At 37.7% G+C, this 24,099-nt stretch overlaps 1 protein-coding gene across 1 annotated transcript in view; it reads right to left on the bottom strand.

The window, feature by feature from the left end:
* Window positions 1–494: 494 nt before the first annotated feature.
* The window catches only part of trpc5a (transient receptor potential cation channel, subfamily C, member 5a), a 175,455-nt gene continuing 151,850 nt past the window's right edge, over window positions 495–24,099 (bottom strand). The window contains exons 14-18 of the mRNA XM_038299019.1: window positions 15,718–15,913; window positions 15,064–15,273; window positions 9,050–9,091; window positions 4,622–4,711; window positions 495–2,025 (exon numbers count right to left, since the gene is read on the bottom strand). Of these exons, the coding sequence (XP_038154947.1) occupies window positions 1,012–2,025; window positions 4,622–4,711; window positions 9,050–9,091; window positions 15,064–15,273; window positions 15,718–15,913 (1,552 nt within the window). The 3' untranslated portion in view covers window positions 495–1,011. The remainder of the gene's footprint in view (window positions 2,026–4,621; window positions 4,712–9,049; window positions 9,092–15,063; window positions 15,274–15,717; window positions 15,914–24,099) is intronic.

Genomic DNA, 24,099 nt, shown 5'->3' with positions numbered 1-24,099 from the left:
CAGACTTTCCAGCTTTTGACTCAAAAAATGGTACCAGAGCCGACCCATGACCCAAACTACTGGTTAAGTTTAATTCATCCATTTTTGATTTTGCTAGAGGACAAAAACTTAATATTGAATTTATGGTAGGTTAAATAGCTCCCATTTACTGATGTTGAATTGACATCCACCAATGTAAAATAGCTACCAATCGATTTCTTAGCAGCTGGCAAACAAAGAGGCAATTTCATTTCTCAACAAGCAAATAAGGTAGGTAGAGAGATGGATACTTACTTAGATGACAATCTGAATCATTTGGTTAGTATTAGATAAGTTCAGCTAGTGGTTTGTTAGGAATAATTTTAATTCAGTAGCTCCAAACGAATCTCTTCAAATAAAAAAAGTATTTTAAACTGTATTCTACCAAAGTAAGGGACAATTTGAAGTTTAAATCTTGCAATAAAGATTTTGTTAGTTAGTGACGAGAGGTATGACTTTAGTTTATAAGCTCAATTTATGAAACCCTCAAAGCTAATCAAAAACCTGCTATTTATTGACCAATTTTAATTGCAATGGCTTAGTAAATCACAAATCAATATTACATCACTAATCTACATATATAGTTGAAAATATGCTAACCTAAATTAGATACTATAATTTTGCAACTTTAGCTGGCTATTCTATGTTGGATTTTTACTAACTTTGGTCACAGATCCATTGGTCTGAAGCAGGTCATTCTCAAACATCTAGTTGATCAGAGCCCTTAGATAGTTAAATCAACAACATTGGACAAAAGCATTTCCCATGTCACCTGAAAAATCCCTACTTTGCATCAAACTGAATCCATAAACATCTGCTATATTGGATCCTTCTTTCAATCACAGCTGGGAAGGTTAAAGCTCACATAAATCCAGAATTAATCATGCAGAGATCCAAAAACTCCATAGGGTCCATGCTCCTCTCTCTCTGTATCGTGCCATCTTTGTATGTATTCAGCAAATAGCCAAACAAAAAAACAGTTTCAGCAATTTCCTATAGCTGCGTGGTGACAGAGTCCTCTATGACATCACAGCTGTCCTCTAAGACATCGTTGCACGGCCCTACCCACCCTCCCATCATCATCATCCCCCCTCCACCTCCTCGATCAATGCCACCTTCTCCTGCTCCTTCTATGCCTTCCACCTGGAAAACGTCCTCACTGGAGTCCAGGAGTCTTGAGCTGGACTCAGAAATGTTGGAAGCACAGTGCAGGGATTGGCAAGGGCATGGGGGCGGTAGGGGCAGCGTTAGAAGGGAGTCCCGCCCATTGGTTCTGAGCGGTGAGTATGATGTAGTGTCCGCTGAGCGACCCACCTCATTCAGGTGAGAATCGCTTCTTGTAACATCGCTGAGTCCAAAGTCGGAGTGAGTGTGGCTCCCGAGGGGACGGAGAAGACCATCAGAAATTGTGTATGAAGGCGGAGACTGGAGAGGGAGTGGTGTTGGTGGAGCTTTGCGTTTGGAACGGGAAAACAAGTATGAGAGGCGCTTAAAAGAGTCTGTCTTTGCACTCGGACCTGAGAGGCGCTGCAGGTGGCTTCTTGTGCGAGCAAGTGATGACGTTAACGTTGAGGAAAAGGACGAAGACGGCGAGGGGAGAGCATTGGTGGAGGTCTGTGGCATCATAGCTGTCTTTAGCCCATTGCTCTTTGGTTTCCCATCTTCTTCCTCCTCTTCTCCCCATCCCACTTTGTCCTCTAGACTCCCCTCCTCTTCTTTGTCTATCTGTGTCAACCCTGAAATGGAGCGCACCAGCGCAGACACACCAAGCGTCGGTGCTGGCCTCCCGTCGTCCTCCACTGGGTTGGAGAAGGTGACACTCTTAGTCTTCTGGAGTCCAACTCCTGCTGCGGTACAGTCACCTGGCTCACTATCATCCTCTGATACCATCGCACCATCGTCTCTTGTCGTCTCACTGGAGGAAGAGTAATGCCGCCGGGGAGGACGTCGGTTGCCGAGGAGATCCAACACTTCATAGCGGAAACTGGAGATATCCTGCTTCAATTCCTGCAAAGAGAGTGCAAAATTTGTTAGATCACAAAAGTTGATGATACATTGTTTAAAATGTTAAACACTATTTTTTTTTTTATGAGCCAATTTAAAGCTTGTAATGAAAGAAAAAACAGGGAAGAAGAAGGTCAGGAGGCTAAGTGTTAGGAGCTGATCATAGCCTAAAGGAGGGATTAATAAACCACATGTACATCAGCACAGGATGAAGAGGAGAAAAAGTGCTTCAGCAATAAAAAGAGAAAAAACTCAATCTCCTAGAGTACAAAGCTATGTTTAGGTATTATAAATATCATTGCACAAAAACAGACAACGTTGTGATAATATATTAAAGAACAATGAAAATAAATATATCTATAAATATATGAATCACTAATTTGAAACAAACCTTTAAAGTATTGGTTTGATATATGTTGATGTGAGAATTTTCTATTGCAATGACTCGATTCTTCTCTAGATTTGCTGTTGATGAATGAGTTTGTGCCATGTGATGATGGCCTTGTGTTTTAATCTACAAAGCGTTTTTACACAGAGCAGATCAGGGCTGAATGTTTTGCTGCAAAGAGCCTGGTTCCTGTGTCTGCAAAACAAGCCCATATCATAACGCTCCACCACTGCCTTTGGTAGGCAATATTTTTGCTGCTTCGCTTGCTTCCTCAAAACATCAGAAGGATTTCAGTCCAGTTGTGTTCTGTCTTTTAAAAATTTTCAGGCTTTGTGCTTTCTTCTGGTTTTAAATTACAGAGATGACTTTAACCAGCCTTTTTTTTATTTTGGGTCTTCGTGCTGTCATTACTGTATAATTTGTGTCACATAGGAAACTGAGGATTTCAGTTTAGACATTCATATAGAAAAGACGATCTAGTTTCAGTTTAACTTAGAGTCTTCGAAGGTTTAGTTTATATTTACAGAAATGCAACAAACATTTCATACATGCTCTTTAGGAATATAACAGCCCACAAAACCCATTTCAGTACATATTTGGGTTTTCAAAGTACTAAACGTGCTGAGTATGCCCTGATCTAGACATTGGATTGTTGTTGTTTTTTTTGTTGGGGGGGCTCAGCAATAATTAGGATATGTAAAAAAAATACTTATTTTCAATTTAGTGTGATGTAAAACTTAAAAAAAGCTGAAAGCATAGACCTACATTGAAGGTATAGAACTACATTAAAGACATGCAGAACCCTGTACCCACTCCCGAGAGGGAACTACTACTAAATGCATGCGAGAGCGTGCACGAGCGCATTTCTCCTCGTGCACGCTCAATTCAAAAGTTGATGTTTGCATCACTCAAACAAGCTTACTATCCAAAAGAAGATTTGCAATTTTTCCACTATGTCAGACTCAGCACTGTTAAGTGAAAATTGGGACGAGCAGGTAGGATGGCCTTAGTAAACATATCACCAGAATGATTGACAATTAGGAGGACCACGACCACTTATTTTGATCATCCACCCAGGAAAAAAATAACATTCTTCACTATAGCTTTAAGTGGAAATTAGGTTTGGGCTTCTTCAAATAACAAAACAGGAATCTAAGGAGGCATAGCACATGCCTGAATAGATAGAATTAAAATATTAAGCAATAAAAACTTGAGAATGGTCAATATTGATGTATAGAATATATAGATAACATTGTGCCCATATTTTGCAATTAAATGTTCAATTTTGGATTTTTTTTTACATTTTAACAAACAGTGTCCAAGCTTATCCTAAATGTATAAACAGGAAGCTATAAAAAAGCTTTGGTTTGGTTCACTTTTCTTTCTGCACTGCACCGACATAGGTAACCTTAATGTTCCTAAATAGTAGCGCTCATTCATAGCTAGGAGTTATCTATGTTTTATTTTGGCATCATGTTCTAAAGTTGTACAACAGAATGATGTATTTAGCACTTTATTCTGCACACTCTGATTAGATATAAAAGAATGCTGTGATTATTCGATACACTTGCTCATCAAACCAAGAAGGCTTTACATGAGGATACCCCTAATACTCTCAATGTTTAATTTATGTCTCGCTATTTTCTTTAGAAAAACTGATACTTATAGTCGTTAAAACACTACACATGTAAAATATCAGGTAGCAGCTACTTCATAGTTCAAGAGTTACGGATTAACATTGTCTTACATTGTTTAATTTCTCTGAGAACATCTTATTTACACAGTAAGACACACAAACTCTATAGTCTCAGTCTGTTTTGGACCAACAGACCTGTGTGTGCTTGAACATGTAGGTAACACACTCCAGGAGAGAAAAGAAACTCAGTTCAATGTACACGTGATGTTGCATTTGTGCTGAAAAGCCCAAAGCAACTTTCTACTTCAAAACAGCTCAGGGCTGGCTTCCAACTGCATCATGGGAAATCTACTGAGGAGGTAGAAATGCTCCAAAAAGAGTCTCAACAGAAGATTTTTGACAGGAAAAATCTTTAAAAAAACATGGACATCTAGCTTTTACAGAAAGTCCTATCGTAAATTTTCAAATAAAAGGAGGCCTTGTCATTTATGTTATTTCAATAAAACGTCCACTGTTTATTGATTAATTTTCTCCGCAGCAGCATTTAATGCTAACATTCGTTTCCTCAGACTCACCTTAAAGTTTTCCTCTGTCAGCCCCTCATCTGTTTTGGCGCTCCGTATCATGGCCGCCACATATCTCTTCACCAGGTTTCGAATCACTTCCTGTTGACAAAAGTTTGATAGATTACTACAATAAACTGTGCTTTTAGTTTTATGCATATACAATACAATGGTACCAAACACACATCCACACCTTAAATTTACTTCTATCTTCCTAATTTGACTCACATTGTTCTCTAACAAAGCACTGTGACTTCTAGAGACATTTTGGTTGTGATATAAATTGATGGATGGATGAATGGTTGGATGGATGGATGGATGGATGGATGGATGGATGGATGGATGGATGGATGGATGGATGGATGGATGGACATTTTCTAACTTTTGGGACAATGTCGTCTGATAAAGAGTACATTTATATACATGCTTAAGCTAGAATGATTTGGCATTTAAATATGACTTCCTCACAACTTTAAAGATGATGAAAATGAATAAATGATTGTTTGAAGTTAACAGTCTATCACTGTCTCAGTTATATGCAAAAAGACATTCAACAGCTCATCTATTTAAGGTTCTTGATATTTAAAATGTCATCAACACTAAATACCAGAACACTTCTTTAACTGCTCTTGTCTCATTAACTAATCAGCCAGAGATGTGGGTCAGTCTCATTGATTTACCAACCATAGAATAAAAACAAAAACTCACAAGCATTTGGTGCTGAGTGGGTGGTAATTCAAAACCTGATACACACACTAACACACAGGCAACGGCCCACAGTCAACACTTGTGAGTGCCAAAACAGGACGGTCTGGCATGCTGTCACTCAGCACCTCTGCCAAAAGCATACCACACACTCTGCTAATGTGCAGCACACATTCCCACAACAAGCCTTTTAAAAGCATGGGTGGATATCAAAGGAACAATCAGCAGTGCCAAATACAAAGTACTGGCTCCTCATTACAGACACTCCTGCTTCGGAAGATTTGTTGCACAGTTACTTGACAAAAAATGCCTAAAACTGAACATAGAAATGACAGATTCAGCTGCCAGAAATAACACACAGTGTTCTCTTATCAACACAAGAGCTCAACTCTGCAAAATCTGCTCCCTCTGAGCTGATTAAACATTGAAGCTAATCAATTATCTCATGCTGGTGCAACTTTTAATATTCCTAAAAATTTGAAGAAAAAGCTGTGGCAAAATTTTGGAATTTTACAGAATAATGTCGTTTGTGTGAATTAACAAAATATTTTAAGAATAAATATAAACTGCATGAGTTTAAGTAGATGGATGGATGATTATATTCCAGGTATTTAGTTGGGGAAGCAACAGAGAAAGAACATCCATTGGAGCCCTCTAGCGGTATGGTTAAGAAATTATCCAGTTGTTATCAACTCTACTTTGTCCTGTGCCCAGATCATCGTGTTCATAATGATCATGTTATTGCAAGAATGTTTTCCTTGGATTTCTGTCCTATCCTGCATTACAATAAAGGTTTACTCTATATGATAAATTTTTTCACTAAGTGGGAAAAAATACAAAATACATGACTTCTTTAAAAGGGCTTGAACATAAAGGGAATGAAAAAAAAAAAACAATCCAAATGGTTAAACCCCCAACATCTACCAATCTGTGTGCAGGAAGTGAAAAAAAACACATAAATAAAAACCCAATTGTATTTGGAGCTTATTAAACAATATACTTTTTGAATGGAATTCAGCTGCACTAAACAACTTTTGATTCGAGCACAAAATTAACGCTTTTTTAAGATATAGGATGGGTTATATCCGCAAAAGTCGATTTTAACTCCCTCATTCTGTATTCATGAGCACATTTGAACAGAAACACTAGTGCACACGTACAGCGAAGTGAGAAGCAAGATGAGGTCATAAGAACCAGACTTTTTTGTTAGAGTTCTGTTAGAGTGCTGCTACTTTGCAAACAATTTTTGCTAACATTTGTTAAATGTTTAATGATTTAATCTGTTTGAAATAAATAACTAGAGTAAAAAAAATGAGTAATATTCCATTAAAAGGGACAATCTTAATGATTTGGTGCATAAAGTATACCTGAAGCTAAAGACATGATATTAAATTAAACAGTGTCACGTTTTTCTTCCATCAACCCACTTCTTACCAGCTGACTGGTTTACAATGCTTTCATTTTAAGTGCAATCCCAACATGTGGTCACCTGAAGAGTAATTAATTTAGTGTCAGTCTTCTCTTTCTCCCCAAACAAAAGGCAATTACCTCAGTTGGAGAAGCCTAATCCTGTTAAGTAATTGTGTTTACTTTCACTTAGACCGTAAAACAGAGATTATGGTCCTTCAAAATGTGTTTATCGCTAAAAAAACAGTAAAAAAAATAGTTTCTGCACCACTGAGGCAAAGAAAGTAAAGTGAAGGAAGCTGTGGTGAAGACAAATGAAAATGATCCCCTTTGTTTCATTTCTAAAGCTCCTGAAAACAGACCTGACTACAGTGTCAGAGTGAATCAAAATGCTGCTAAAGTCTGATAATGTCTGCATGACTCTGATTTTTTTTTTGCTTTCAAGGTGTCAGTATTAATAGACACTTTAATGCTTGAGGATACAAATCGTCTTGTTAAAGCTATAGTTCTGTGTCTGTCTGGTTTAGTCGTAGCAAGTTAGACTCTAGGCTTCAGTAGAAAAGCAAAACAAGCCACAAGGCAGCATCTGACTTACTATTAAAAATTAGTACTCAGTGGCGGGCTTTGAGGGCCTTCAAGGCCTGCTGGCCTAAACGCAATCAGACTAACCTACATTAAAAAAACCTAAACTTTAATTTTCTTCTTTACAGCTGTTTTCATTTATTCCAAACAATCCATTCTCTTAATTTTGTAGCGCTCGTCTTGGCTGGGCTGCTTCTATTAGATTTATGTGGTTGCTACATGTTTTGTCCAATCCGATTTTAGCCTCTGTGCGTTGCTATGTCAATGAAATCTACCAGGGCCTTCAGATTCAGCAGTGCAGGCTGATCTCACCTTAACAATATTCGTGAGGAACGTTTTCTTCCACTCATACCTTTACATTTTCTGTCTTCTGATTGGTCAGTTGGAGCTAATAGGTTACAGCCAAGTTAAGCGATTCACATTTGTTAAAGGTTTTTCTGGGCAGAATGGCTGATACTAAATGGAGATAGTAAGACTTTCTGCACAAAGACAGAAAGATGGATTTTGTTTATAAAAAAATCAGCATTTCTGGTGAGTGACATATTTTATTTCCATGCTTTTTGTGTATATTATCTCGTAATTAGATGCATATTGAATCTGAACGGCTACTGATGATATAAATGTTGCAGAGTTTCACAGGATAAGAAATAGATTAAATTGAGAGGTTGGTCCGTATGCACCGCCTGCCACTACATTGTGATTAAGAATTATTCCAGGAAATGTATTTTGATACTTACTGAATTATGGTTAAATCTTCCTAAAAGCTAAAAATATCTTTCATGTATCTTACGCTATACAGCTACAGTATATTTATAAAAAAACATTTTTTAGGACAAATTGTTTTGAAAGCTAGTGTGTATATTGTTCAAAAGTAAATAGCTTTAAAGCCTGAACCTGCTGACTGTTTTTAATTAATAAATTATATTTTTTTAATTTAATTAATTTTGAGATTTGCTTATGCTGAGCTGGCATAAGCAAATCTCAAAATTAGTAGTTTTAAACACCAGAGACTGGCGGTCCACGAACAAGAGCCTCTGTTGCAAATTGTTCCAAAGACACTGTAAGGTGCTCGCTGCTCTTTAAAGGGTTATGGGTAAAATGAAGGTAAAATGAAGAAAAAAATGATATATGATGATATATATATATATATATATATACAAAATCATAAAAAAAATCCAGTGGGAATTACCTAATACGTCATAACATTGTCGATTGAGTGGCTGATTTGATAACATCAGTTACAATTGGAAGGGGTGCTATGACAGAGGTAGTCAAGGCAGTTTTAATGTGCTGAAGAAGGTTTCATCATATATCTATTAATCTGCTGATGGATGGATGGATGGATAAATGCATGGATGAATAGATGGATGGATGAAAAGACGGATGGATGGATGGGGTAGTTTAATATTCTTGCATTAACCTTTTAAGTGTTGCTTTATTGATAAAGATTTCTATCAATGGATTAATAAAACTGATTCTGTTTGTCTAATAAACACTCAATAGTTAATGCATTCATATTTTTTCTTTATTAATAAAATAATTAAACAGGCATCTTCCACATTTGTACGCCAATACAAACAAAGTACCGTGCACCGTGGTATGTGAGATTGCAATGATGACAAATTAATTCTGGAATTAAATGACTGAAGCATATGTGAATATTTACACTTTATAAAATTAGACGTGAAAGAGGCTGTACACTGAGGAGCATATTATTAGTTTCCAAACTGAAGTGCAGGTACTGACCTGGTAATGCTGGTTTTGTATCAGACTGTCAGCATGACGCTCCTGTGAAGAAATGAGAGGAATATGTTAAAACAGAAATAACACACTGCATCTACATTTATCATCACATCTGCTCCTTCTCTCATAGTTTTCTTTTTTCTCATTTATTACTCCCCACCTCTCTTTCACTGTTCTCTCCATCTCCTCTGTTCCCATTATTCATCTCAGGAAGGCTGATATTTCACACAGAGGTCACTACAAAATGAAATGCATTCACACGCCTCTCCTAGTGCACCAAACTAACACAAAGTGAAGGGGTGACGGATTGCTGTTGGTTAAAAGGGAACACACTTCTGCAGCCAAGAGCGACCACATTATAAGGGTGCTGAGTAATGGACTTTTAGTTAATCATTTCTCACCATTAAACATTGATAAAATCATTTTGTAGAACAAATGGACACCATCTGCTATAGATTGACTGCAGCAAAAGGTCTCATCTGGGATCTGAATATATTTGTTTTATTACATCTTTCCTACCAATTGAAATGATGGATCTAAATCAATGAGGAGTAGAGGAAAGACAGTAGGGCACAACACTGGGTCTATACATTATAAACACAATACAGAAATAGATGAAAAACATAAAAAGGAAAATCAGAATATCAGAAACATCAAAATCTAATATCATCAATAATACATTCAATACATTTTAATGTATGTTTGGTGTCCAGTTAAACAGCTAAGTCCATCCCAGGTTATAACATCTAGCCAGACTGCTGTCCCCCGACCAACCGGGATGTGTTTTCAAATTCAACTCACACACCACCATGACCCAAGTCATACATGGACAAGAAACTCCAGCAAGACGAGTGTCACCATCCAAAGTGGAACCAATATACCTCAAGAAGAGACTGATTAAGACCAAGATATAACCCCTTTCTCTAAAATGGACACTTTTAGGGTTAACTATAACCTGCAACTTCCTTGTTATCTGTTATTTATGCCTGGGTCTCTTCATTTACTTCACCCTCCAGTAGGGCTGGGTATTTTCGCCAAAATCCTGAATCGATTCGATTTTGATTCATACGGTTCTAAATCGATTAATTTCGATTCGATCTGTTTTTATAATAATGGAAGTGGTTCAACGGTGTTTCAAAATACTCATGTATTTAGTTTTTTCCTGTCACATTAAACACAAAGTGCAAACTTGTAATCAGACAGTTTAAACATGAGATGTGAACAAAACTGTCTCAAAAGTGCAAAGTGAAAAAGTGAAGCCTCACTCAAGCAAGCAGACGTGACACAGCAGACATGCATGAGCTGCATTATCTCCACTGCGCAAACCATATTTGCAGAGTTGTCTGCATCAACTACAGGGTGTTTTCTGGTCAGCCCCCATTTGTAAATGTCTTCAGTCAACCTATTGGTTATATTTGCAGCTGTCTGGCTTGAAGTCATCTTGAATGCATCTTTCCTGCTCATTTGAATGTGAACGTCATGTGCTTCAATATAAAATGAATCAATCTCATTCCCTAGACATCGATTTTGCAAAAATGTAAAGGAATTGATTAAATCGATTTTTTTACCCAGCCCTACCCTCCAGTACAAAAATATGATTGTGAGGCAGAGCAAAGGAAGTATCCCCTCATTGTCCCAATGTGAGGAAACGTTTTACTCTTGGGTTTAAGCCATCCTATAGAAAAATGATTACAAAAATTCAGGGTCTTTAGATGCACTAGAAAATAAGCAAAAAAAGATATTCATGTTAAAGTGCTTAAAGATATACAAGCATAATTTAGAAATTGCCAACATGGTGCTTTGATTGTCTATGTGATATAATATGTTCAATTACATCTGTGGTTAATTACTGGATGTCAAAATATATGTTTATAAAACCAATTGTTTGGTTAGTTAGTTTACTCTGGAACTGTTTTGTGAGTCAGAAGCTGAAAGGTTTGGAAATCTTTGCGTTAGAGAGTGCGCTGGGGTAAGGGACCCAGAAGAAAATGCCCCGTCTCCTAAAACGAAGCCGCATTCCCCCAGTTAATGGATAGTAAAATACACTGGGGTCAGTTAAATTTCAATTCCCTTTAGGAATAACTGTGTGCATCAGCCTGATTGTCTGCTCTTTGTGTTTCTTTTGACCTGTAATCGGTTGGCGACCTGTCCAAGGTGTTCCCTTTCTCAAGACTGGTAACAATAGGCCTCCTGCCTCCATGTGACCCAGCAGGAATAAGCGAGTATAGATAACAAATGGATGGGAAAAAAATGGCTCAGGGAGACATAAATAGATCAGTTTCTATGTTTGTAAAATCCAAATATAGTATATTAGAACATCATTCTTCTCCTTCCATGGATCAGTAAGACAAATACTATGGATAGCAAAAGGAAATATGGACAGAAAAGGAAATTATTTAGCCTTCGAGATGTCATTATATGATAGAAGCACATATGATTGCTGCCAGTCAAATTAGGATTACATTGTACTGAAAAAGGTCTGCAGAAAGAGAATGATGTAAACAAATGTGGTGAAGGGCTGTAGTTCTCCATTATAAAACCCCAAAACTTCTAAAGGTTTGTACTTTTGCACGTGTCACAGAGAGAAAACCTGAAGGAATAATGTGTTTTTGTCGAAATCCGCGAGATAGGCTCATCCTATGCATTCCGTCACGCAAAGGATTGAGAAAGCCATTTAGCAGCAAATAGGGATATTGAAGGGCTAGCATGTCATCAATGACACACTTCTACTTTGGCTCAAGAGAAACCCATTCATTGTATTCAGATTCAGCAAAGGTGTGGCTAACAAACCAAGCACAGATTCTAACTGTAATATGTAATGTATCTAAATGTAATATGTTGTAAATATGTATGAACTTCCTTTGGTTTGGCTGCTACCTTGGCCAGGTCTCTCTTGAAAAAGAGATTCTGAATCTCAATGGGACTTCCTGGTTAAATAAAGGTAAAAAAAACAAAAATAAAACAAAAAAACAAATAGTAAAATATGGTGATAAAATTGTGTTGTTTTGCTACTAGACGTTATGTATAGCAAAATATCTTCTTTTTCAACTGAAATCCCCCCTTTTATTATTGAATATAGAACACTAGTTTCCTCTAGAAAGACTGGTTGTATAACTTTTTCAAAGAGGAGAAAAAATAAAAAATCAGATAAGCTACAGTACAAATAACACAAATCTAAACTGAGGTATAAAAAACTGTACTTCTCTATCATTAATAGAAGTTACCCGACTTTAACTTTATGATGTTGTTGTTGTTTTTGTCATAAATATTAATTCTAATTTCTTGATATTCAGTGTTTCACACTCATCTGTCTGCCTTTCTTCTTGCTGTCTGATGTCAAAATACTGACACATTTCTGTCTGTATCCGTTCTCCCCATATCTGCCTCTAAATAATGCCTTTCCTTACAGATTAATCTTAGCTTTCTCTTGCTGTTCTGTTGCAAACTCTCTGATCATGCACATAAACAAAAAACCCTCTCCTGCGATCAGATCTCTGCAGAGCTGTGTGCCTCTGTGAACCTACGTGGGCTGGTTGGCTTATATAACTAAGCTGACTTCAGTTGAGGTGAACACGCCAGCTGCAGTCAATGCGTGTGTGTGACGGCGTGAAAAAGCCTTATCAGTTTGCGCTGATGGCTCTCGATGTCTGTCCAAATGACTGGACTGTTACATGTGTTTATCAGTACATGTTTATCCGCTGATGTTCCTTCTGGACTCCCAGACACACAGCTGATGCCTGCTGTGTACAGGGTGAGATAGTATTTCTGTAAATGTCTGTGTCTAAGCTAACTAGAGCTATGGTTTTCCACTATCTCACCGTCAGCAGAGATCAATAGTCAAGCTAATTGCAAAGTAGAGCAAACAATTATTTTAAGAGAAGCTAAACACTGTATTGTTGTCTGTATTCAATTAAGACTAAAGATATAGCCTCTTATGTTACGATTTTTATATAATAATTTTATTTCCACTCTTAATGGGTCCTGTTGCATCTGAATGTCATGGTGAATGATGACACTCGGGGCAGTCCGACCTAACCAGCCATTTCTGTCCTGAGGCTGCACAGTTGTTTAATGACGGCAACTTTTAATACATTTCCTGTCAACCAGTAAACTCAATCCGTCTCTCTCTTTGTTTGGCAATTTATTATTTCCTCGTTTTCAATGTAGCAGCCATCGAGGCTGTTCTGCAAACCACAATTTCTTTCTCACTTTTTTTATTCATTGCCAGTGTAAATCATAATAATCTCTTTCCAATCAGATAAATCATCACAGTCAGAGTAATTAAAATGAAAAAAGAGCCACAACAGCAGCTTAGTCTGGAAAATAAGAGCCTAATTAATGAAGCCACTGCACACAGGCAGAAATATTGCTTTTATAGCTTAATAGAGCTAACAAAAGAGGAAGTGTCCCTTTTCAATTGGTTTAAATTGGATGTTCTTTGATTTAAATTTTTGGATATTCTTTTTTTTCGCACTCTATTTTAAATAAAATCAAGAACTCAGCTCTCATCTGTGAAGTTTTCCATGTATTTTTTTCTTCAGGTTCAAATAATTTAGCATAGAGCTGTAAGTTTATCATCATCTAGCAATTTGTGTTGCTTTCTAATATTTTCTTCACCTCAACTTTTCTCATTAAATAACTGTCACCGCTGATACAGCGCGCTGAATATAGAATGATTTATGATTTGGAGTTGTTTGTTAGGAGATGTGACCTCCTTGGATTAGACTCACTTTTTCATAATAGCCTCAGCAGTAGCTCATAATTCATGCATTAAGGGTTTATGAGCTCTGCTGCTGAATAACAAGACACAGCTCTAATAGAAAATTATTTTCTTTTTTTTACTTTTTCTATTTAGTAAAATATCTTAATCTTTACATGTTTCCTTTATTGAGATAACAATACTGTAGATGAAGGAGTGCAAAGGCTTTAAAGCACTTTACCTTCTTACTGTCTTGTGAATATTCATGGTGCATTGTATCTATGCTGCTCATAAAGTAGCTGGATGGTGAAACCAAACTAACAGAGTATTTCAACACTTAAAAATTGTATTATATTATGAAATTAATATGTTAATATTCTTTAAACTTTACTTTTATGCTTTATTATTTGCTATGGCACATCGTTGTGCCTGCAATTAACCCTCCCCCTCCACTATATATTAGGTGTATAGGCACATTATAGAAACGGAAAGCTGTCAATTAAACACAATCAAAGACAAATATTCAAAATGGCTCTTCCCAGTCAAATGCCAGCCCATATCCCTGCAACTCCCAGCACCCTCTTCAACTTACACCTCCTTTTCCTGGGCGTGCATATTTCTTTAATCTGACTCCATCCTTTCACTGAATTACAAGGTCTGACTAAGAGAAGACGCTTCTCTTTAGATCTTAATGTCCACAAATCATGACAGAAAGAATATTTCAATACAAACATTAATGTTTAAAAAGGAATTGTAGGGGACCAGCCAAGGACCCTTCAAGGCAAGTGGGGAAATTTTGAATGGCTACTACTGTATCAGTTACTATTACAAGGAGTTGATCCAGCATTCCTAATGCAAAGGCTTCCTGATCATATGAAAACATTATGAAAACAGAATAACTATGATTGCAATTCAGAACTTCTCCATATACAAACCTTAGTTGACTTTTAGATGTGCTTTAGGTTTTTTTCTCCTGTCAGAAAAGCTAATGGTTTACAAACTTCAGCTTTCTCTTTTTTACCCGACTGCATCGCATTTCCCCAGATTCCTCTGCATTGCTATAAGCATAATGATCTGTTTACTCTATATACGATGTAACAAAAAAAATTATTCTGAAAGAAACAAAAAAAAATAGATATAAAAAAAAAATGGATTCCTCAATTAAACCAGCCAAAGAAAAGTAATCCACAGTAACTTAAGGGAGCTAAGAAAAAGATTCTAATCTAAACATGGACAACAGCGGAGTTTAAAATAATCCACTAATCCTCCCCTCAGACCTCGAGGATGTGATGGTAATTTGTAATTCGCTGTTACTCACTGTGAACTCTCGCAGGTTCTCGCATTTGTGTGAGAGTTCCCCGGGCGGCTGGCCTCTCCTGCACAGCTTGTTGTGGAGCCACATTAGCAGGTACCAGAAGGACTTAGGGCTGGGAATGATGTTGAAGGGAGGAGGCAGCGTGCCGCCCTCGTCAAAGTAACTCATCCACAGCTTGGTGCGGGCAAACTTCCACTCAATGTCGGCGTGGTCCTGGAGGAGAGGAAGAAAGCTCTTAGATCTGGGAGAGCTCAAATTATTTTCTGTTTCTTTTCAGGATACAGAGAACCAGACATGGAATGAATGATTAAGGATTTAGAAAGATCCTATGGAGTAAAACTGTTTTCCTTAGTTTATAATACTTGTATTAAGAAATGATACCGAAAAAGACTTTAAACAGTACAATTTGTTGGACACTGTTAAAATCGAAATTTACAGATATCTTTCAGAGGTTCTGAAAATGTTGAAATGTAAAAGATTTTTCCTCTATTAACAGAAAATCAGCTTATAAAATATGGGGCACCACAGGAACTTCAGGTTAAGGCCTTTCTCAATTGTTGACAGGAGGCGCACAAACATGAAATAAGACATTTTCCTATTTAGAAAAGCTACAAATATTCGCTGTAAATAGAATTTTTTGTTTTATTTCTAACTCACAGCGATGAGTTGGTAGGAGTTGTTCATCATGGCGATGAGCATGTTTAACAGAACCACCAGTGAGATGACGTTGTATGTCCCGAACATCGTCGCCCCGACGAATTCTGTGAACTCATGGCGAGCTTTCACGTTGGTGACGTACAGGTTGAGCAGACCAAATATGGACCAGAAGAGGGACTGGAGAGTCTCAAACAACCTGGAGGTACACACAATTATTGTACAACTGTGAATGTGTTTATCTTTACATAAAAAGGAGTAATTTTCAACTTTAAACATTTATACGTATTGATAAGAGAGGAAATAAAGCTTGAAAAATGTTGTTTTTACATATTACATTCTCCTGTCCAAATAGTTAAAACATTAACTTCCCTACTTACTCATTTTTACAATATTCTAAAAACACTGCAGAGATCACAAACATTGTGCATATTACTTTTTTGTTTTTTAAACAGCCCAAGTTTTCTTCACCGTACACAATACTATTCAGAATGACAATAAGACTGTTCCGCTGGTGCAGCCCTCAGTCTGTTTCATAGGATCATGTTCTGCTAGACATACTAGGAAAAATTCTTCTGCTGGATTTTTTTCAACAGATGATAAAACAAGAAGCAAATCATTTCCCGACACCAAAAGTTTACAGCCACATTGGGGACAGCACCCCCTGCACATAAAGCGGCTGCTTTACTTGCTGAAAAGTACAGCACTGCAAAGTGCACTCTAAAACACATAATTCAGTTTAATAAAATATTTCAAGTAAGTCAAACTAAATTCTTATCAACTGGTTGTTTATACTCACTTAAAGAAGCATTGTGAACTATTGCATAAAAAAATGCATAATAACTCTACATATTTGGAAAAAAGTAAAGTATTTTTGGGTGGTGGAGTTTTGTGCTAATCATTGTAACCTTATTGGGTGACTTTTTAGCAATCGGTTGGCCAGACAACACTATGTGTGAGGTTGCTGCTATAAATAATGGGATTTATTGAAGTGAATATCTGCAATCATCTTTTTGTTTAGTTGTAAAATAAAAAAGATAATGGTATATATTTTATATTGAATGACATAAGAGCATAATATTTCAGCTTGAGATACCTGAAGGATATTTCGGGATACAAACAGGAAGCTTCCCAATAAAATGATGGTTTACTTATTTTTCAACTGTACCAAACTTGGTTATATTAATTTCATTAAAATAAGCTCATACAACAAAGTCTTGAGCACGCTACAGAGGTTTATCTTGAGTAAACAAAACATAAAACTTAAAAAAAATTGAAGGCGATGGATTTCCAAGATTCTTGCAGTTAACAGATTTAAGAGTGTGGGGCCACACAGGTTATTTTTTAATAACCAGTGACACGCTGAAAATGAGAAGGAGGAAAAGGTTCGTGATGTGCAAAAGGGGAAACATAAAAAAAAAAATTAGGAACATTTTTATAACACTTCATGAAGTACGGAAAGTCAACGTCACTTAACTGTGAAATATACAGTTATATGAATAAATAAAAGACTTTAAAAAAGTTTTTCTTAAACTTTTATGGAGCCTTCCTGATGACAGATCAGGTCCAAGTATTGAAGTATACATATATGTATTGTTTTTATTAAATGACAAATGGCCTGTACTAATAAAGCCTTTTTCTAGTCAGAAGACTTGACCAGAGCTCATTTACTGTCTTAAAGCTGTACAAAACGAAACTTCATTTTGTATACACTATACGTATAAAAAATGACAATAGAAGTTCTCTTAGTCTCTCTAAGGCAAAGTGCTTTACACTTCATTCATTCATTCAGTCATTCACCCACACATTCACACTGATGATGGCAGCTACGTTGTGGCCAAAGCTGCTCCGTGGCTCAATGACAGAACCCTAACACTCATTAACCTTAACCTCAACACCCTGGTCCACCCAGAACTAAAACCAAACACGGGGAAGCAACATTTAGTTCCTATGCGCCATTCATCTGGAAGAAACTTCCAGAACACTGAAAAGTTGCTGATAGCCTGAGTTCTTTTAAGCAAAAACCAATTTGTTTAGAGCTAGCTTTGACTTTCAACTGTTAACTGAGGTATTATTAGTTTAAGTTTGTGCTCTAATTGTTTTATTTTGTTTTACTACCTGCCATACCATACCATACCAGCTTTATTTATAAAGCACTTTAAAACAACCACAGTTGATACAAAGTGCTGTACAGTTTAAGAACACAACATAATAAAAATAATTTAAAAACAGTTTAAAAGCAAAAAAACATACAATTTAAAACTAGATCCCACTGGTGTTGAAAGCCAAGTAAAATAGATGGGTTTTAAGACGAGCTTTAAAAATGGGCAAAGAAGGGGCCTCTCTGACCTGCAAAGGTAAGTTATTCCATAATTTGGGGCCCATAACAGAGAAAGCCCTGTCCCCTCTGAGCTTCCTTTTTGTTCTCGGTTCCTCCAAGAGCAGCTGATTTGCTGACCTGAGAGACCGATGGGGTACGTAGGGATGAAGAAGCTCGGAGAGGTAAGCTGGGGCAAGATTATGCACTGATTTAAAAACAAACATAAGAATTTTAAAATGAATCCTAAAATATACAGGCAGCCAGTGAAGTGAGGCCAGGACGGGGTCACATGCTCTCTCTTTCGAGTACCTGTCAAAAGTCGTGCAGCAGCATTTTGTACTAGCTGCAGACGTGAGAGCAGCGACTGACTGACACCCAGATAAAGTGCATTACAGTAGTCCAATCGAGTTGAAACAAAAGCGTGGATCAGTGTTTCAAAATGCTGCCTGGAAAGAAAAGATTTCACTGACGCCAATCGCCTTAAATGATAAAAGCTGGACTTAACCACGGCTCTAATTTGGCTGTCCAATTTAAAATCACTGTCCACCTTAAAACCAAGATCAGTAATAACAGGTTTAAAATATACCTGCAAAGGTCCCAGGTCAACAGAGGAGCACTCACAAGAGCCACTGGGTCCAAACACCATCACGTCTGTTTTGTTTTCATTAAAGTTTAAAAAGTTCAAGGCCAACCAAGCTTTAATATCTCCTAGACATGCCAGGAGATGTTTGATTGAATGTGCATCCTGCTGCTCCTAGTTTATATCTTTATCTGAAGTTTATATCTTTACTTCCTTTTAGTCTGCTTTTAGTTCTCTTCCATTTTATGGTTTTATTGTTTTTCAGGTAAAGCACTTTAAATTGTCTTTGTACTGAATTGTGTTATATAAATAAACGTGCCTTGCCTTGAAGTGCTGCTCTGAAATGCGGAGTCAGAAAATGTCTGACTGTAAATAATTAGAATAAGTTCTGCTGCAGATCATGTAATTCTTTCACTTGGTTTCTTTCAATTCTTTCACTTTGTTTGAAAGATTTTTCCTTATTTAGTTGTTACTACTTTTAATACACTGAGCTGGTCCACCTTGTATGCATCAACGTTTTTCTTTATTTTATCAATCCTTTTTCATGTCCCTGTATCTATTATCCACCTTTAACCAGTGTTTGTTGTCACCCAAGGAACATTGAACTTCAGTTTAAAAGGCTTGAACTTTTTGTTTTTGTTTTCAAAATGTCATGATCTGGCCTGTTTGCTCTCCCTTAATTAGTCATTCCTTTCACCTGTCGTTTTTCCCTCCCTGCCTCAATTATAATTTATTCCTCTCACCTGTTTCCTCTGGTTTATATTCAGTTCAGCCTGAGCATTCAGTGCCAGATCATTACTTGTCTTTCTGTTAGTCTGTCTGCAGTTTTATTTTATGGTTCATGTCCTGGATCCTAGCTGCCAGTGGAAAGAGGTTTTAGTGTTTGTCTCGTCTCCTGATCGTCCACTGTTCCTCCCCCGCGGAGTCCTCTGGGTTTTGGCTCTATATGTGGGGAGGTTCAGTTTTTATCCAGTAAGCCTGGCTACAGGGAGGAGACCAGTTTAAAGTCCTGCTTCAAGTTCCGATTCTACGTCCTGTCTCGGCTACCTTCTTCCACTGAGCCTGTCTGCACCTGATCCTGTCTGCTCCTGTGCATGACCACCTGGTCATGCTTCTGGTCCCAGTCAGACTCTGAACCCTCCTGGAAGCCTGTGGATACCTGGAAGTCTGATCCTGCCACCTGTTTCTGTTCCTGCCAAATCTGGATCCTGTCTGAGATTGGGCGGTGCCCCGCCCCCCCGCCTGGAGTGTCCGCGAGCCACAGCACCGCTTTTGTTTTTTTTTATTTAATAAACGTTTGAACTTTCCTACTGACTGTCTCTCCTGAAATACTGGGTCCATCTGTCCTCGGTTCTTGACACAAAATTGATAATGAAAGAATCTGAACATTCTTGACAATCTTGAATCTTGTTGTAAATATTTAATGTGTAATACTTCCTTCCCCGTTAAACCAATGCCTTAAGGGGACCACGCTTAGAGAAAGATGGACGACTCAAGAGGACATTTTGGATGTGCTTTTATTAAATTTTTACAAAGTAGAACATTTTCTAATCTTAACTTTGTGTGGCAGTTCAATATTTCACTCCTGGCTTCAGGTCTGTTCATTTTTCCTCCTGCCACTGCCTGCAATGTGAAATCTCCCTTTCCATCTTTCAGGATCATTTTATCTCCCCTCCTCGCTTCTCTCTGTCCTCTGTTTGCCTTCCCGTGTCTATTTTTTGCAACCGTCACCGTTACAGCAGTGGTTGTTAAATTTTTGATGAAGCAACAATTGGCAGCGCTCGACACTACATCAAGAGAGCGACACAGACGGGCGGTCTGAAGGCTTCTATATTTATACTACATAAAAAATTCAGGGATGCAGTGTTTATTTTCTTTTTATTCAGGTGTGTGGTAGGACTGTTGTGTTAGAGGAACGTTTGATCAATCGGTGAACAGACTGTTTTTCCTTGTGAAACATTATTTGAGCGATGGTGCAACAGTGTGTGAGGAGGTAAAATTTGTCTCAGCGAGTGGTAGCATAAGTCAGAGTGGGGAGAGAATCAGTGCTGTGCAAGTGAGGAAAGAAACGAGGGGAGAAGGAGAATTAAGTCAACGCCGAATGAAGCAGCAGAGCGTGATATTGTGCCGGTTATGAAACGAGGATGATGGGAAGACACAACACGAAGGAGAAAAGAATGAACAATAAAGAAGAACAACGGATAAAACTCTTTTCTACTTTTTTCTGTTATTTATTTTAAATACCCTGTTTCAACCCCTTGGTTACCTTTAATGGACACCCTAATATTTATAGTGCCTGCTTCTTTATTGGCCCCCTGTTACAGACTTATACATACCTTTAATAAACTCTGTGTTTATTGCAGCAGCATAATCTCACACTGAAAATTTTACTAGAATCAAGCCCTTATTCAGTATGATGAACAATAACGTTGAGAAATAATAATAAACAGAGAGAAGAATGCTTTAGTGTTCCTCTCCTGTATTATCCAGATCAGAAGTGGGCATTTCCAGTACTAAAGTGTCTGGTTTTCTAAATCTTTTATGGCTGTGTTCGATTTCTGTGGCTATGTCCTCCGAAAGACCCAGCCTACCTGGACTGAGTCCTTCGAGGGCCGTGATAATAAGGAGGCCGGAATAGTTTGGCTATAGATTCAAACAGGTCCAGCGTCCTCGGGCTCTCAATGCCCCTCACTCAGGCTGTGTCTGAATGTCTGTCCTAACCCCTAAATCCCTCAATCACTATATAGAGCAGGGACTATATAGTGGACTTTATAGTGAATTCAGTTAACTGACCCCTTCGGACCGATGATCACTAATTTTCGCTCCCTGTTGGTTATGTAACTCCATTACAGTGCCTGCAACATCTTTTCTGTTTATCGTTGCTCACACTTCCTGATAGTCGGTCACTGTCACAACAAATGCTATGATACTTTGCGAGAGGAGCAAAGCAATCTGGGATATATCTGCTCGTCTAGTGGCCATGGATGAGCACTACTTTTCAAGAAAAATTGTGGGAAATTTCGAGTCCACTACTCTTTCATCCACTAGACATTCGGACACTCATTCAAGATGGCGTAAACCACTATATAGTGCCCTATATAGTGATTAAAATAGTTTAACTACCAACTCAGTATACAGCCAGAGTCCTCCTAATTATCTAAATACTTGATTCAGGTGTGTTGGACCAAGGAAGACTCTAAAAGTTGCAGGATACTGGAATTGACCACTCCTGCTCTAGATCATTCAGTTTCCTGGATCATCTCTGATTATCTCTTCAGCTCAGTTCATCCCACAGGATTTCTATATAATTAAACTCTGTGAGCTATGGAATGCAAAAGCGCTTAAAATTAAATAAATGAATAAATTGTGACTGAAATACAACATAAATTAATATTGCATAGACATTGCAACACTGAAATTTTAAAATAACTAAATCGAAATAAAATTCCCAACTCATAATAATGAGACAAATTACATTAAAAATAAAAAAAACAACATTTGATTTACATTTTTTTTCTAAAAACCACAGTTATTTCTGGCAATTATTTTACTCCAGCAGTTTAAATTTAACCTTCCATCTCTCCGGGATCTGTACACCTCCAGGACACTGAGGCATGCAGGGAAGATTGTGGCTGATCCCTCGCACCCAAGCCGCAAACTATTTTAGATACTTCCCGCTGGCAGGAGGCTGCGGTCCATCAGGACCAAAAGCTCGCGCCACAAGAACAGTTTCTTGCCTTCCGCTGCCAGCCTTATCAACAAGGCCCAGAGACCCCCTTGACACTGACACTGCCTCTCTCCCTCCCCTGTTCAGTTCCTACAAGCTACACCAACCTTCGGCGTTAGATTCTGTATACAGTAGTAGCCATTCAAAATTTCCCCACTTTCCTTGATGAGCCATTGGCTGGTCCCCTACAATTCCTTTTTAAACATCAGTCTTTGCACTAAAATATTCTTTCCGTCATGATTTGTTGACATTAAGATCTTCAGAGAGGCATCATCTTTTGGTTAAACCCTGTAATTCTGTGAAAGAGTGGAGTCAGAGTAAAAAAATGCACGCCAGGAGAAGGCCACTACTGTATACTACGCTACTGTATATGTCTATTTTGTCTGCACCATCAACACCACGTCAAATTCCTTGTAAGTGCAAAACTTGGCAATAAACTTGATCTGATTGGCCGATTTAGCACCAGCTACTCTTCCTCCCAGGTACCTGGATACCTGCTGCGTGTAGCAGCAACGTGCTAGGTAGAATTAAACGAGCAGATGTGCATCAAGAATGGATTCATTTCATAGGACACTGTTTTGAGTCTCTATGAACATATTTTTGAAACTAATGGGTAATAAGCTATCTTTGCTGATTTTGCAAAAATATTTACATTTTATTACCCTGTAATTACTTGGGTATTTATTAGTTTACTGAAAGAATCAATGATCCAATTTTGGATATCTGGTTTACTGGATTTTTATTTAAAATCCTCAGGTATTTCAAAGAACTGAATTTCTTTATGTGTATACGTGATTTATTTGCGTTGCATTCAATTCCTGATAATTAATTGTTAATGATGACAATGTTTATCTAAATGTTCATCTTAGTGTTAATTTTCACTCTCTTAAAGGATGTGGCTGATTTGAACTAAGAAAGCAGGGTCTCAAAGTCTATTTTAGGCAGGTTGCTGGATGTGGGAGAGAGGAAAGGAGGGGCTATCACTCTGTAGGCTGCTGCTTTGAGAGAAAACTGGAGGAGAAAAAACTAACTTGTTTTGCTGTTTAGCCAAGTCGTTCCTCTTTTCTGCACTACATCGCTTTGAGTAACAGTGTTCCTTCCAAGCAAACAAAAAAAACAGTTAGCAGCAGCTAAAGGTTGTTATGGAGATTAGGTGACCCCAAGATTGCCCACTTTGTTGCTCTTCCCGAACAGTAAGCTTAGGATGTTTATTTGACCTCCTTTACCTCCATGCTCTCTGTGTGTGTCGGCAAGATAAACAAGGGTTTTCACCCAGCGTAGCGACCACTGGCTAACATAAATCAGCTCCTGTAACACTTCAGGGAAAAAAATCTGAAGGATTAATATTTAAAAGGTTCTAAACATCGTGATCAGCTTTAACAAAACATGCGATTTTTTTAGCCCCCTTTAAAACGTGCACTAAAATTTATAGGTAGACCCTAATGTAACATGACCCTGCTGCAAATATACAATCAGAGTGTATGAGAGGTTTTAATGAGTCTTTACCAAGGGGTGGCAATGATCATGGACAGCAATATAAATGCTTTAGGTCGGTAAAAACGCCCCCTATCTGCTAATGTAATGGTAGATCCTCGTCTTGTCTCTGTACAATGAGAAATTATTTTTTGCGATAGTAAATCTGACTACTGAGGCATAAATGGTAAATGGAAAATTTAAGCATTTTAACACAACTTAATTCCAACTGTTTACTTCCGTAAACCAATTCCAAAATACTTTGACACAACCTTCCACAACCTT

This window comes from Cyprinodon tularosa, unplaced genomic scaffold (genome assembly GCF_016077235.1).
Source record: "Cyprinodon tularosa strain WSP-4 unplaced genomic scaffold, ASM1607723v1 ctg419, whole genome shotgun sequence".
NCBI lineage: Eukaryota > Metazoa > Chordata > Actinopteri > Cyprinodontiformes > Cyprinodontidae > Cyprinodon > Cyprinodon tularosa.
Note: the sequence above shows the minus strand (reverse complement) of the source record. Positions and strands in the feature narration are given on the sequence as shown.